The sequence below is a fragment of the Delphinus delphis genome, chromosome X (assembly GCF_949987515.2).
Source record: "Delphinus delphis chromosome X, mDelDel1.2, whole genome shotgun sequence".
NCBI classification, from domain to species: domain Eukaryota; kingdom Metazoa; phylum Chordata; class Mammalia; order Artiodactyla; family Delphinidae; genus Delphinus; species Delphinus delphis.
The window spans coordinates 98,166,379-98,183,717 of NC_082704.1; the positions used below are offsets into that span (position 1 = coordinate 98,166,379).

Consider the following 17,339-nt stretch of genomic DNA (forward strand, 5'->3'; position numbering starts at 1 on the left):
TCTCAAAGTTAAGGAGGAAAGGCATTAGGAAGGGCAAAATTTTAAAATTTTGATATATGAAGTCAAAGTCTAAAACAGGCTTTGTTTATGTACTATCAGAGCAATGGCTCACCCTTTAGAAAAATCATCCCTAATCTTTAAAAAGAAGGTTTTGATCCATGCAGAGGTTTAAACAGTCCCCACAGCTTGCTACCTTGTATTGCTGGGTTCCAGGTTTTGAACGATGAGGTAGTTTTTTAGCCTCTAGAGTTTTAGGCTACCACAAGCCCCAGCTAATCTTCAAGTGTGTCCAAGGTCATGGCCCTTATCAAAAGCTGCACGTGAAGAATCTATTTCTCCACACTCCTGATCTCCCAAATCAATCTTGCCCTTTTGCCACTGTGAACCTGATACGGTGATTCCTCCCCAAACTTGAGGGGTAAATGGTAGAGGAGGAATGAGTTTTCACTTAAGCTGTGCTTCTCCCCCATGAACTGATTTGAGAGGACATGGGGAAGGAGGGAAAGAGAAAAGAAAGAAGAGGGCTGTCTCTACACAGTCGTTTCAAGGGATATGAAAGTGAAGGACGTTAACACCTCCTTGCTTTCTCTTTCACTTCAGAAAGGTAATTCCCCTCTTATGTCACTAATGCTACAATAGAAATTAGATCTCACAGTGGCCCAGGAGTTGAGGGTATGATAAGTTAGCTTCAACTGCCTGGATTGTCTACATACAATGAAAACAAAAATTTTCTGGTTGACTTTCAATTAAGGCTTTCCCTCTGTTTTTTAATAAAGGCGCTAAAGCAAAAGCCAATTGAAATGCATGTCTGTAATCTGTAACAATTATGCCAAATCCTGCATAAAGTCTTTGAGGATCAAACAAGAGTAGGCAGAACAGACCTACAAAATGGTCCATTGGTCTGTCGCATTGCCTGCTATGAAAGTCACTCTGTTAATCGAGAAAGCTGTCTGCTTGGGGACTGGCTTTCTCTAGAGCATCAAAAGAAACCCTGAAATTTGCTGCTTTCCGGACCTTTTCTAGCTCTCCAATCTAAATACTGTACACATTGCTACTTTATGAAAATTATCATACCAGGCCTACACTGGATGCAAATTATTTTGGGGGGATGTTAGGAGTGGGGACAATGTATTCCTGTATAAATGTCTATCGATATCTACAGAGGAAATCTGTGCCTTTCACCACCTGGTGTTTGGACATTGCGTTTAGGCTGAAACTTCAAATTTACCTAAGAAAAAGCCCCTTGTAAACTGTAAGGAAAACAAACAAGCTTCTAGAAATGAAGCGACACAGTGTAAGTCATGGCAGTGTTATTTGCAAGGACAAACTACCTCTGTATAATGAGGTTATTGACCTGCACTGTTTTAGAGCAGTTTTAAACATGAGGATGAGGCCCACTAAATCTCAGCCTGCAACAGTAGCTAGAGAAACCAGGACTGATCAATAAACAGCCACCATTACAGGCTCTTGGGAACCTTCATCATAATGGGAGCCATTATAATTTTGGTCAGGTACAGAAAATAAGGTGACCTATACCCAACGTCTATTTATCACTGGACTCGCATTAGCAAGTGGAAGCCATTGATTAGCTATTTTTTGAAAACTGAGCTGGTTTCCCATTTCTCTCTTCATGTAACAGCCCTGTGAAGAAATGTGTCCTAGACTTCAAAATGCACATGGGGAAAAGAAAGAAGTCGAAAGCTTTCTCCCTGGCCAGCTTTTTATCGAAGAGAGAAGCAATTACATGACATTCCACTAAAAATTCTTGACCCAATAAAGTACTGAAGCCCGAATGCCGATTTTCCTCTTTCATAAGAAAGAGCAACAGAGAAAAGAAAGGTCATGGACCATATTGTGATTCTTTACAGCTGTTGGAGACAGACAGTATGATGCAGTAGCTTGATTTGAATTAAGCCAAATGATATGAAAAGCATCAAGGCTGGCAAGCGAAGCAACAGAGCCTCAAAGAATTTAATCTACCTTGAAGGTGGGAGTACTTTTTGTATTGATGGCAGCGCACCAGGACAGAAATGAGTCCTTTAATGCAATGACTCGTTAATAGCCTTAAGATCACAATACATAAATAGGATATGTTGATCAAAAAGATAGCTCTGCCTCTCCTATTGCAGGATGGCCAATATTTCTTTACAAGTTATTTCATCGATAATAAATAGACCATGTCAATGGCAAATGTACAACAGGGGAAGCATAACCCATTATGAGGTAATGGATATTGCTAGAGGTTGCTTCATTACCTTCACGGGCTGAGTGGCTGGTTTTTCCTTGTACAAATGCTGCCCTTTAGACAAAATCCCTTCCACATCCGGCTGTTTAGCTTGAACTGCTACTTCAGTTTCCTGGGGAAAAGAGCACATACAGTGCAGATTAACTTCACAGTTAGCAATAAAATTACTAAATTTAAATATACCCTTGGAGACTCCACATGTATTGCAGATCAATTTCTGCACAGTACATAGGGGCACAAAGTAGTTTTCAGTGCAGAGAAAAGAAATGGAGGTCTTTGGGCTTCCCTGGTGGCGCAGTGGTTGAGAGTCCGCCTGCCAAGGCAGGGGACACGGGTTCGTGCCCCGGCCTGGGAGGATCCCACATGCCGCGGAGCGGCTGGTCCCAAAAAAAAAAAAAAAAAAAAGAAATGGAGGTCTTTGTGAAACACACCAAAGTTTAAAAAATTTACCCGAGTCTTCTTGAGTTATGTCATAATACTATCATATAGAAACAGAGACACTTTATATTATTTTTTCCAAAAAGTAGAATGCAATAACGAGAAGTATGATCCATGAATATGATTAATATGGATAAATACTATTGTTAGCTTCAATAATCTCAGTAATCCTAATGTCCATTTTACTCCACAAACCTCTTATTTTAACAGGATTCTTCTCGGGACTCTGGTTCCAAAATTTTATTTTGAAATAGAAACCAAATAAATCTTTCCACATCACTGTCAAAATTATTAACTTTCTTTCCAAAAAGTAAACACTTCAAGCACAGTATCAAGGCTTATTAATTATTAAGCAGTCAAATTAAACAGGCTTTTTGAGGAATGATTAAATTATCTTTAAAAATGTGTTCTTCCTTAGTCTGGAGAAGATTGAAGCATGACCGTACGACCAAAAAACGAAACAAAACACAACACAAGAAAAAAACATCCTCTTCAGATATATGAATATAAAGTGCTTTGCTACTGGGTGCTGTCTTGCTCTCCTGAAGAGAGGACAAAAGAAACGTGCGTAAATTGAAGCTGAAGGAAGTGAAGTTAAATATTACAGAAGACTTTTTGGATGTAACACTTGTTAAACACTAGGATGGAGTATCGATTAATCAATGTCAGGCGTCAGTCAGGGCCTGGCAATCTTCCCCAGATGGCAACTCCTGATTAACACATATCCCTCTTCCTCCCGCTCCTACCCTGTAGCCGCCCAGCACTGCTGTGTATACGTGTCTTCATGCCACTGTTTCCTTTATCCACTGTGTTTGTACCTGTCCTCTCTCAGCTCATCTGAGCAGGGTGTCCTCTGAACCCAAATTACCGTAATCTTATATGGCACAGTAGGATGTCCTGTAACTTGTGAGTGCTCATCGCATGCTCTTGAGAAGGATTATTTCTTCAGTTCTTATAATAAATAGCAATGGGAGGTAGGCACTTTGGTTAAAAGGGTCCATAATATGAAGACTAACTCCATGTGTTAAATGGGTACGTGTGCCACACACACACACACACACACACACACACACACACACACACACACATCACCTTTAGAGACAATAATTCTGGAACAAACCTAGAATTGTAAGTATCAATTTACTCTTTATGATAAAAAGTTCTAAATGTGATTTTTTTTAAAAAAAATTGCAAAATTGTAACAAGTTCAAAATCGGAGTGTACTTTGTGAGGGTTGGGTAATTCCTTCTTCCTTTAAAAATGATTTATAAGTACACCCAGTGTAAATTCTATACCTTCAGAAAATGAGCACAAATAGTCTATAATTTTACCACTGTTTCAGGTATGCAGTAGATGACGAGCACTAACACCTTTCTCTCCCTGCCCCTAGTCTTCAATCGCAAATAAAGAGTTCCAAAGATCACAAAGAATCGATGCCACTATTGAGAAGGCACTGGCAAATAACCAGGATTAAAAGACTGCATTTGATATGACAAGGAAGTCCCTCAGGAAATAAACACACAAATTTTAATTCATGAAAGTTTCACTGGCAAACGAACAGAAACAGCAGCAAGGCTGACATGAGAGCAGCCCCAATATTACTTAGAGCTCCAAGTTCTAAGGTGGTGCTTATTAGATGGACTGTGGAAAAGGTGGCATGCCGTGTGAAATGTCTATGTTTTGCAACTGCAGAAAGTAAAATATTTCCTCTTCAGGCCACTGAATTTGCCCTAGATTTAGCCCTCTGATGAATGAGCACTACAAAGTCACATCACTTCCGTTTATAGAAATGTTTCCTAGTAGCATGTCCTTTCATCAACACTATTGCCATCTCTTCGTCCTTTAATGAAATAATGGAGAGTTTAAGTACCTGGATAAGATTTACACCCGGTCTAACAGAAATAGAGCAATGGGTGAGAGAAATCATGTTCAGTTCTTAATTCTTTGTGGGTACTTTCCCTTCGCAATTTTTTGGAGAACTAGATATCTAATGATATGCACCTTTGATAAACTACTTTAGAAAGAACATTTTGAAGATACATTTCTTCAATTTACCTCACTACATTTACTTGTAGTGTGAATTTATTAGTTAAAAGATAGGTCACTTATTGAGGGTCGAATTTTATTGCTTGAAGGGTCAACTGTAGTAAATACAATTAAATTTCCTTAAAATGTCTCTTAGTATAGTTTTCTTAAGTTGGTGTGAAAAAATACACTATGACAAGCTGATCATCACCATGAATAAAATGGAAGTATGTGTGAGACAAATTTAAAAATTTTGATATCCATCCATGCAATTAAAACTTGACATGGAAAAATTGAAAAGCAAGCAAACAAACAAAAAAGCCCAGCCAAATCACATGACTATGCAGAGATAAGAAAAAGCTGAAATCATTAGCTGTGCTGAAAACATCAACCAACTGCTAGAGTGACTGCTAGAGTGATTATGTCACTATAATAATGTTAACAAACCAGAGTTGCTAAGACTTTACCGTATGTCAAAACACTGTATGTTTCATACATTTTTTCCTCATACTTACACTCCTACAAAAAGGGTATTATCTGGGACTTCCCTGGTGGCGCAGTGGTTAAGAATACACCTGCCAATGCAGGAGACACGGGTTCCATCCCTGTTCTGGGATGGAGCAACTAAGCCCGTGTGCCACAACTACTGAGCCTGTGCTCTAGAGCACACGTGCCACAACTACTGAAGCCCGCGCGCCTAGAGCCCGTGCTCCACAACAAGAGAAGCCTGCGCACCGCACCGAAGAGTAGACCCCGCTCGCCGCAACTAGAGAAAGCCCGCGCACAGCAATGAAGACCCAACACAGCCAAAAATAAATAAATTTATAAAAAAAGAAACGGTATTATCTAATTTTGCAGATGCTAAAACTGAGGGAGATTAAGTCAATTGTCCAAGGCCATGTAGCTTGCAAATGGCAGAGTTGATATTATTACCGGGAAGTGTGTATCACTAAACCTCCACTTTAGCCCTCCTTTGTTGAGCATAGCGTGTATATGTGTGTGTGTGTGTGTGTGTGTGTGTGTGTGTGTGTGTGTGTGTACGTGCTAAAACTGGCAGCCACATCTCTTACTATCATGTTAATTTTTTCCCTCTTCTTTAACTCCAATACATTCTATAGTATCCTTCCAGTGTAAAAATGAAAGAAAATCCTGCCTCTTCCCACCGGAAAATAAATTCTTACATAGCTTTTAAAAAGCTCCAAGGGTGTCTCTTTGTGGGTTTACAATTGCCAAACTGATGATATCCAGGTCAGAGAATTGGTTTGAGCAAATCTTTTATCTCACAAATGGCCTCACATCTTTATATGATTTAAGATAAGGTGAAGGAGGTCACCACTAAAATGGAAACACAGCTAATTATAGTGGCCAGTTTTTTGTAAGTAGGAAGTGTTCAACTTCAAAGAACATTCAGACAAGAAAGTCTTCATGGGATTTCAACCAAAAAAATCTCACTTCTAATAATAGAACATTTCCATTTAAGTTTTTCCCTCTGCCTTATTCTTAATATATCCCCTGTAATATAAGATTGCACACCAGGAGTTAAGACCCTTATGATGTAACTAGAGTTTTTTTTTCCAACATAGTATTGACAGTTCACTAAAATCTCATGCATAATTTTAAGTATATAATTTTTATTAAATAGGTAATAGGAATAACCCTTCATCGATACTAGGAGAATACTGCAGTGTACTTTAGAAAAATCCAGCCTTGATAGGTTTTCAGAATGGAGTAACTCTCTAAGCACCTTCAGTCTTATTTCTTATTAGACAGCATTACTAATATTGCTGGTGGTGTTGGTCTGATGAGCAGCGAAGCAACGGTTAGTGGTAAAAAAGACTGAACCCCTTTGAGGATGAAAGTAACAATTCATATGCAAATTAACGTAACTTACATTCTCTAAGAATTTATTCATTGACTACTGTATTTCTAACTCAATATTAAACTGATTGCACACTTTTTTTTTTAAACTAGAAATTTGGTGCTAAGGATAATATAAGAGAGCTACATTTTGCCTTGTTTTCCTTTATTATTTTAAATTTATTTATATTTCTATCATTTTACTTATTGCTAACCTTAGAATATATCAATATGTATGTATATATATATAAGTGTATATATACATAAAAATATATATCACAACATAAAAAGGGTGGGTGAATACACTCTCTTCCCCGTTGACTTTGGGCTTTACCACATGCCTCACTTAGGTCAATGGACTGTGGGCAGACATGACTGCATGACAGCTCTGAGTTAGGTCTTTAAAGGCAATTCAGGATTTGCTAGTACCTCTAGTTCCTGCCTTCCACCATGAGAGAATAATGTATCATAAAGAAGCTGCTCTTTCAGCCTGGGTTCTGGAATGAGAAGACATTTGGAGCAGATCCACAGCCTAGGATGAGAAAATCTGAACTTGACCCATAGCGTAGAGTAAAGCTGCCACTGATCTGCAGACACCTGGATGAGTGATCAATGTTTGTTCTTGCAAGTCACTGGGATTTGGGGGTCATTTGTTACTGCAGCAAGAGCTGACAATTACAATGTTATAGTGAAACAAGCAAACAAATATATGGCTTTCTGGGGAGAAAAAACAAAGTAAGCCTTTAAAATAAATGGGCTCTAGTCACATATATTGACTGCACTGTCTCTCATTCCATATACAAACTGTTTGCTAAAAAGGGTGGCAAGAAACGAAAAATGAAATGGAATCAATATTGTGTTAGAGCCTGACTTCTCTGGCTTAGATTGGAGGCAGACTCTGACAAATGAAGGCTGATGGATGGAAAAACACAACATTGTGCAGCTGAGTTTCTCTTTTCCCTCATGCTGAGTGACTATTCTTTTATTTATCTACAATTAGGTTTGCTAGACCACAGCAACACGACTCTCCTTCACTGTAACTGCAGCCTGTCAAGTACGTGCCAAGCTGATTGACAAAGAATGACAGGTTCTCTCTTTCCATTCTGAGCTAATCAAGGGCAGCCCACCAAAGGGAGGTTTTCTTCTGATTTAGAGATTTATGGATTTCAAAAATAATCTGGTCAAATATACAAAATATAATGCCATATTGATTTTTAAAGTGGCAAGTGTTCTGAAGCTAAGAAGATAGAATCTATTACGGTACACACTTGGAATATTCAAGGCCAACCAAAGAGAGGACATAGGTGTGACCATCAGGTAATGAGACTGATATCCAGAAGCCACTTGTAGAAGCCCTCCATTTATAAAGATGGGGTTTCAAAGTCCTTTTGGCGGTAGAATGCCTTTGGCAAACGAAATCTTACCCAACCCTCCCCAGCATACTAATCAATTCATTCAGTAAATATATACTGAATATAAGAGCACCTATTATGTTCTAAATACTATTTTGATACTGGATATATCACAGTCAATAAAACAGACAAAATTTTTCTGTTCTTGTGAAGTTTACATTCTAATGGGAACCATGGATGATAAAATATAAATTATGGCACATCCAAGGATGAAAAGTACTAAAGTGAAAACAAAACGAAACAGAGCAAAGCATCAAGTGGGGATAGGAGGTTTATGTGTGAGCTAAGGGAACGTGGGAGGTGGACATTTGAGAAAGTGCCTCCAGGGGAAAAGCCTCACTGAGAAGGTGACATTTGAGAAAACATTAGGAGGGACTGAGGGAGTGAATCAAGCAGTATTTCAGGGAAGAACAATCCATGCGAGGGCAACAGCAAGTGCAAAGGCCCTGTGGCAGGTGTGTGTCTGGCATGATCAATGCAAGTATAAGGAAGCCAGGGTAAGAGAAGTCTACCGAGCAAGGGAAGCAAGCCAGAGAGATCGGGGAGGGTAGGTCCTGCAGGGCAATTATGTGAGGACTTGGGCTGTTACTCTGAGTGATATTACGAGGCACAGGAGGGTTTTCAGCAGAGGAGTGATATGATCTGACTTATTTTTTAACATCATTCCGGCTGCTGTGTTAAGATTAGACTGAAGGAATGCAGAGAATAGACAGTAATTATGAGCAGACTCCCAAGGGGGTTTGTTAAATCTACATTGCTTGGAGGGAAGTACTTGCTTGCTGAAACCCAATGTACTTACTCCAAAAATCTTTATACATACAGTTCTTAAATGAGGACTAAATCTCTGATCTGGTTTAATAGCACAGGACACTGCTTGAAGCAGTCTCATTCATTGAAACTGGTGCTCTCCAGGTTTTACTATGTTCCTGAGTCCTTAGTGGTGACGAGTGTGGGCTCTTCAGCCTGGTTATCTAAACTCCAACCGTGGCATGAATTGACTAATTGCAATAAAGACCATATGGCCCATAAATCCTAAAACATATTCTAAAACCCTTGCTATTTGGCCCTTTGCGGAAAAAGTTAGCCAACGGCTGATCGAGAGAAATGGTTAGGATTGGCATTTGTGACTCTAAAAACCTTCAGGTACACAGAAAAATTATATTTTTAAAGATAAAACACAAGTGACATTTTGCCTTTTACATCCTTATATAGACACATAGACGTAGTCAAACAATTTATAGTTATACTTTAGAGAGGGCTCAACAAATATTTTAGGCGTTGTGGGTCATACGGTTCCTGTCATACCTGGAGTCTGCCACTATCATGTAAAAGCAACCATAGACAATATGCAAACAAGTGAGCGTGGCTGTGTTTCAATAACTATTTACAAAAAGACAGAGTGGACTGAATTTGGCCCTTGGACTATAGTTTGCTGACACCTGCTTTGATGTATTACAGTGTTCTTGGAAGTAATCAGATTACGGATAAGAACATGTGAGTTCTAGGCTTATTAAATCCTGAGCTGGGGCAAGTTACTTAAATTCTCTAATTTCAGTATCTTTAATTATAAAATGGATGAAAGTGAGAGAGATTATTGTGGATACAGGGTTAAAAACAACTTTTTCCCCTCTGCATCAGACTTTGACCTTCAAAGAACTTTCTAGCTGTATTTTCCCTGGAAACCCGATAAAATTAGAATGTCAAATGTGTTAGTAGGCAGCATTGCTTCTGCAAAAAAAAAAGACTGGTAAATTACACCTGGCTTAGGAGTTCTACATTTGAACTACAAATGTGTAAGGGAAAGTGGTAGTTTTGGGGATCCCCTGAGCGCAGTAACTCTTGTAATTGAGCATGTACCTTTCAAGGATCTTGGAAACTCTGTCTGTGTTATAAGACGTTAGCTTCTGGGACCCATGAAGCTTATAGGCCAGGGATGACCCAGCACCACTGTGTGAGTCTGCTTTCTTTTTACTTGAACTATCATCTGAGAGCGTGCAGGTGCTGCAAAGAGAGTAGCTTTTGGATGGCTCGGTGAATGTTGTACAAACTGCTGTGTATTCTAAGCCCACTGAAGAGAGATGCCTGATCCCGCCTTCCTGGGAAGCTGTGCTTCTGTTCCTGTAGCTTCTAAGCGAATTTAAAGCTGCATGTGGTTAATGCTAGCCTTGTTCGGCTGCACATAAGAAGACTCACTGACGGGCTTGACAAGAATCATTTCTAAGACCCACATTTTATTTCCACAAATATACTGCTCTGAATTGGGATACGTTTTACAAATGATGGGATGCCATAATAGTCTACTTGGCAGCACCTTTTCCTTAGTGACAGATAAAATAACGATGCATATTCTAATCAATGGTGTCTTAGAAACAATGAAATATGGTATGTGACCAGGATATTCATAGTAGGTCAGGATCAAATGATTTAGTATATGCAAAGGTAATACTAACTGCTACCATTTATTGAGAACTTACCAAGTATAAACACTCTGCTATGCACTTAACATTAATCATTTTAAGTAATCTCATTCAATCTGCACTGCAGAGCCGTTCAGCGGACATTATTATCATTTTTCAGATTAGAAAACTGCAGTCACGAGAGGTTAAGAAACTCGCTTAAGGCACAAGCTAACAAATAGTGGATGTGAGATTTGAACCCTGGTCTGTCTGATGCATATCCTGAATACTTATTTACTATACTATAGGTTATATTAAGTATGGTACAAATATACAAGATTTTATTTGATGAATCACAGGGTTTAGAACCAGAATAAAGTAGTTTTGATTAATGTGTAATTTTAGTTTAAATCAGGGTTTCTCAACCTCAGCACTACTGACATTTTGGTCTGGGTAATTATTTGTTGCAGGCAGCTGCCCGGTGTATTGTGGGATATTTTACAGCACCCTTGGTCACTGTTCACAAGATGCCAGTGGCACTTCCTCCTTCCCCGGATGTGCCAACCAAGAATATCTTCAGACGTTGACGAATTCCCCTGGAGAATAAATCACCACTAATTGAGAACCACTGAATTACTGAGTGTGTGAATGAACAAATGAAAGAATGTCTATCTACTCATGGTCTACATTTCCAGTATACATGAAATAGTATGATTTCATATGAACACCTTTCTTTCCTTTTTCCTTTTTCTTATATGGAGCACTGTTTGCAACACCAGATGTTTATGTATTTTTTTTTCAGATGCACTACTATGCACACTATGACTCTTAAACCACATTTGAATGTGGTTCTGATGAACTCTAACCATAATCGCATGTTTCCCTTCCAGCTGAATTGTTCCTCAAAACATCGCTTTAAATAACCCAAAGGGATTAAGGAACACAGCGGATTCTTCAGAATGGAGAGACATATATATAACAAAGTAATTTTTCCAGGTCTCTGCATCATCTTGTCCTTTCTTTGTACATTCACCTTGGCTAATGGTATTTGCATTATTTCTAACTGATATGGCACAACCCTAAATTATCATCCATATGGTAAATGGACATAGTCCTTAAAAAGTAAGTATTATTAAACACTAGAAGTTTCTTTTTAAAATATAAAACAGCAGTTAGGAAAATTTTCATTGAAAGCAAAGAGCAATTCAATTCTGACTTCATGACTGACATACACTTCAAAAAATATTAAAGATGCTTTGTTTTTACTGTTAAGTGTTGTACCAAAATTATAGTCATTATATAAAACAACTCTTTCTAAATTCTTCAATAACTTGTAAACTCAAAGAATCAAATGAGTTGCTGAAATAAGCTTGTATTTAAAAAAAAACAGCAACAAAAACATCCGAGATTTCTCTTCTAAACAGCTTTTCCTTAAACATGTATAGAAAACAAAGCAAACATGAAGGTTTCTGAAAAGAAGGAAAATAACACATGATGGACTAAAGCCCCTTCTTTGGTTCCCACAACACGTTAGCTTTCATCTTGGGCCCTAGGTCTTCAATTACTCTGCCGTACTTAGTTTTTATAGTCTTGCAACTTTCTATGATTTCTACCATTCCAGCAAGGGGAGCATATTTCATTGGTCTCCTGTAAAGTCAATGATAAGGTTTTGGGTAAGGAACTATGGACCTGTATGTTAGATTCATATAACTGCTAGAATCCAGAATATACAGAGAACTCATATCATCTGTAAGAGAAACCAAACAATCTAACAGAAAATAGGGCCAAGAATGTGAAGAGCCAACTCATGGATAGAAAAATCTGAATGGCCAAGAAACATGAAAAACTGTTCAACCACCGATATGCAAATTAATGTAATACATTCGTGCCATTTCCTGTTGCTGTGGAAAGCAATTTATGATACATAATAAAGATATGAATATTCTGATGAGCCAGCAGTTCTACTTCTAGGTATTGTCACATGGTTTATGAGGAGACCTACAAAGAATGTTCTTTCAGCACTGTTCACGTTAGCGAAAAATTGGAAACAACCTAATGATTACTCATATGGAATCTCATAACCCTATTGTTTTGTTCCTATTCAAATAAGAAATACTTTTTAACAGATTACTTCTCTATCCTAAAGGCACTTTAAATCATTGTTCTTACTTTATATGGTGTCCAAAATTCTATTTAACTTAGTCATAAGTTAAACTTAATGTTTCTATTCATAACTGACTCATTGAAGATATTAAAGACAATAAAAGAATAATGCTGTCTCTAATAAATCTGACTTCAGCTATAATGTCATATGCATGATATAATCTCAGATGACATTCGTCTAGTTTTGAGTGAAGCATAGGAATGTATATGTATGTGTGCCTAATTTTGTATTTGTGTTATCTCTCTAATTATGTAAATCACTAATACCTATTACTATGCTAATACTAGACGATATATTATAATCAATGTTACCATGAATTATTAATTTTATATTTCTTATCATCTACTACAAATAATGTAAAAGACAGAGATGCTTATCTATCCATATTTTCTCTACCTGCTATTCACAAAAGTTCTCTCAGAAAGTCCTGAAAATTAAAAGTATGCACACATGGCTTTGTAATTTCATGGGTCAATAAGTAGAATTTTAGTTATATCCTATACTTTCTTGTGAGTGCTTCCATATTTTGCCTTTTGAACGCTTGAGAGAATTATTAATTTCAAGAAAATCAATTTCATTGGAATGCCTAGCATGTTATAAAATCAGTTATTATTATAAATGCATCTTGAGTTTTTAATCTTAAAACTATTATTAAAATAGTCCAAGTAAAATAATTATGGCTGCTTTTATTAACTATACACATTGTGCCTTCTTATGATGAGTAATTGCTAAATATTCATTATTTCCAGAGGAGGCAATGAAGTATTCAGAAATTGGAAGTTGTGGCATCAGAAGTATTGGGCATGCAAACTCTCAGTTTCTAATGTATATTGTTTCAAAATTACAGAGCAAATGAAATGCATTTACACTGGGTGATAATTTAAGTAGTTAATTTACAACTAAGGTGTTTCTTTTTCAAAATATGTATATCAGATATATATTGAAGTATTTGGTATCCTCCATAATATGTGTAACTCCATACATAATATATACACATATTTCTTTTCCAACACGTAAATGAATACGCCTGGTTATACTAATGCTACTTTCTGAAGGATAGCCAGGAAGAATGAGAGAAATACATGAAAAGGAGAACAGAAGATAGGTGGTAATTTGGAAGTATTTGGAATACGAAGGTAATTGCTAAGTCATGTATAACTGACTAAAGAATGTAGTAACATCAGCTAATTTTGTCTCTTAGATGAGAGGAGTACTTTTAATATACAACCTAGAATTGTATTTGTTAATTAGATTTATAATTTACACCTATTCTCAATGACACAGAAATTAATATAATAAGTGAAATCTCAGGATACAGAATTGTATATTCAAGAGGAAATATTGCCATGGCATTCCTTAAAGCACTATTTTTAGAATGCTATAGAATTTCATTAGAGGTATTTATCTTTAAATTAATGTCCATCAGTCATTTCAGTAGTTTTTTAAACTCTTAAATATGAGTGGAAGTTTAAATTGGTATAAGTTTATGAGATGGCAAATGAACAGTAAAACAGCTTTACTTAAAATAAGTATTTCTTAAAGTGTCGTTAGTGTTAAACGATTTTTCTGTGCATTTGCCTTTTTCCTCCCCTTTTAAAATAAACTCACAAAGATTACGGCCATAGCTTCTCTCGCTTTTGTCTTCCCCCACAGCACCTGATACAATATTCTATCTGTAAACACCAAGTCCACACCCTCCCCCCTCAGAAAAGTACGAGTGGCCTTACGTTGCTGTAACTTCTTGGCAGTCATCCTTACCCATAACAATAGTCATACTTGCTTTTAGAGGTATCATAATTACGTATTTAGAATTTTAAGTATTCTTCTGTGGTAACTCACAGATTTAAGGATTCCTTTAGCAACCAATAGAGTTAGATAAGCAGAGCATGGCATTTCCTGATGAAAATACAAGTTCCCAGCCATGAAGGCAGTAGGGTAGACACACTCACCAGGCACACAAGGGGCACTGGAACAGAGACGAGAGGGTCAAGGAGAGTACAGAGACCGGCACTGAGGCCTGTAGGTCATGTATGCCATGTAATTTTCTCTCACCTGCCGATCCACGTGCCATCTTAGGAGCAGAAGGTTAAAGGAATCTGAAAGACTGGCAAGTTACCCAAGTAATACCAACACATATAAAGAGACTGGTAAATTTGTTTCAGAGTGAGATCCTTTTTTCTCACTACCCAACATGGGGGAAGCTTATGCAGGTCAGTGAGGAATAAATAAAGACGTTGCATCTGTGTGAGTCAGTATCTGACCCCCAAGACATATCTATACGTCTCCTCCTGCATGTTTATTATATTTATGACTATTTGCCTACTTAAGAATCCATCACGATGTTTCTCAAAGTGTAGTTCCCAGACCAGTGGCATCAGTATCACCAAGGAACTGCATGTGACAAAGATTCTCAGGTTATTCCGCCTACATTAGGGTTTGAGAAGCATGGCTCTACCTGGTGTATACTAGAATTGGGACTGGGTAAGTGTTAAGCCTGGAATTTTAATTCATTTCTATACTTATGGATATAACATTTACCTTTCAGTGATACAGTTTTATGAATAAACAGCTTCATGGATATAGCTTTTTTAAAAAAAATATTTATTTTTGGCCGCATTGGGTCTTCGTTGTGGCGCGTGGGCTTTCTCTAGTGGCAGTGAGCCGGGGCTACTCTTCGTTGCAGTGCATGGGCTTCTCATTGCGGTGGCTTCTCTTGTTGCAGAACACGGGCTCTAGGCACGTGGGCTTCTGTAGTTGCAGCACACGGGCTCGGCAGTTGTGGCTCGTGGGCTCTAGAGCGTAGGCTCAATAGTTGTGGCACACGGGCTTAGTTGCTCCGTGGCATGTGGGATCTTCCCGGACCAGGGCTCGAATCCGTGTCCCCTGCATTGGCAGGAGGATTCTTAACCACTGTGCCACCAGGGAAGTCCGATATAGCTCTTTTGAGACAGAGAAGCAAGAAAGGCGGTTGTATTTTTTTTTTAAGCCATGATCAGAAAAACGGTACTTTTTGAGTACTGCAAAAGGCAAGTGCACAGCATTTCTGAAAGTATCTGAAACTCCAGCCTGTTATTTTCTACAAACACTCACTGCCACCAAAGGTGGTAACTTGCAAGTTCAAAACCTTCCTCATTTAACATCCATTGTTTCCACCCTGCATTCTGTCTGCCAATCAAACCCATCCCTTGGGCAATACAGTTGGTAAACCAGGTGGTTCATTCATTCACTTAAACAGAAGTTGTTTGAAAACTGTTAGAAGTGGTCCCATATTTCTCCTTCGCACATACTGAGAAAGGGATGGTATCCGCGTGCAGGGCAGAGCTTTCTTCTGAGGGAAATTAAAAAACTAATGCTAACACGGTTTCAAATGTTCTCACATAACCTACTCCAATGTATCATTATGTAAACTTGCTCTTAACGGAGAATGGAAGACTGGTAAGTAAAAAATTAAAACTGTAGTGCAATAAAAGCATGATTTTAACAAAGTATAAAAATGGTTGAGGGTGACTAAATGGCTTTTAAAGGTATATTTGACCACCAGAATGATCAAGGAAAGGATAGGTCTGCTTTTGGAGAAGATGGTATAATATTAGTGAATGGAAAATAGAAGTGGGAACCCTTTAATTCCTATTGGGTTTGTTTCTGTATGTAAAGAGGGATGATATTCTGACTGCAAAGAATAAAACAAACAGCTATGAGAGGGAACTGGTGCCCAAGATGGGTAAAGAGATTAGAAAGTCCCCAGCTGCTCAGAATTGACTCTCTTGATCTAGATAAATTACATCTCAGGACACTAATGAGACCGGCAAGTCAAACAGCAAACCACGATGGGTGGTCTGGAAGAGTGGAAAAGTGCAGTTTTTATTTTCTAAAGGAAAAATAAGGTGTGGGAATAAAATTTTAAGCTTCTAACTAGTTATTTAAGATTTGGTTAGAAAATGCAACGCAGGAAGAACCTACAAGCCTTCTTCAGTTAATGAAATATTTTGAAAGAATGGGAGACAGTTGACACAAGTGCTTTAAAAAGACAAACCCTGTCATAGCCATTACGTATAGCTAGACTGATACACAGAGAAGGCAAATATTTACACACCGGTTCCAAATGTTTTGAGAAAATTAAATCTGTACTTACTCTATCATTTGTCATCACATTGAGATTCTGTACAGGACTGTTTGCCAAAAAGGGCAAAGACCCATTCCTATGCAATTCAAAGGTTTGTTTTAATACTTTCAGGTTACAACCTCCAGACTAGAATCTATTTGTCATAAGGAAAATTCATTAAAATCCTTGTTAAAAAAACATTTTTTTTTAAAACTTCAAGTTGTAAACTGTATTTGTATTAATAAGAAAAAGACCAATAACCTATAGGGGAAAACATTGGAAATGAATGTAACAAACAGTGCACAGAAAAGGAAATTACAAATGACTGAAACATTTTGTGATTCTGAAAAAAGTTCATCCTCACGCAAAAGAATGCAAATTAAAATGACAATGAGATGTCATTTTTTCTTGCTTAGCAAAGATCAAAAAGGTTGATGACAATGAGTTGGCAAAGGTGTCCGGGAAAAAACTCCTTCATATTACTGATGGGAGTGCTCTATGAAGAGCAATTTGGCCATATTTACTAAAATAACAAATGCCATTTTGACCTAGTCATTTTACTGCTAGGAACTTAACCTATGGGGATACTAGCAATGTGAGAGATGACATGAGCATAAAGTTATACACTGTCATATTGTTGCAGGAGCAAAACTTGAAAACCAACTAAATGTTCATTAATTGGAACGTTGGTCAAATGAGT

General features: G+C 37.7%; 1 protein-coding gene across 3 annotated transcripts in view; it reads right to left on the reverse strand.

The window, feature by feature from the left end:
- DMD (dystrophin) overlaps positions 1–17,339 on the reverse strand; it is a 2,124,682-nt gene that overhangs the window by 748,619 nt on the left and 1,358,724 nt on the right. For all 3 annotated transcript variants that reach the window (XM_060001925.1, XM_060001919.1, XM_060001920.1), the window contains one exon: positions 2,256–2,357. In XM_060001925.1, coding sequence (XP_059857908.1) covers positions 2,256–2,357 — 102 coding nt within the window. The remainder of the gene's footprint in view (positions 1–2,255; positions 2,358–17,339) is intronic.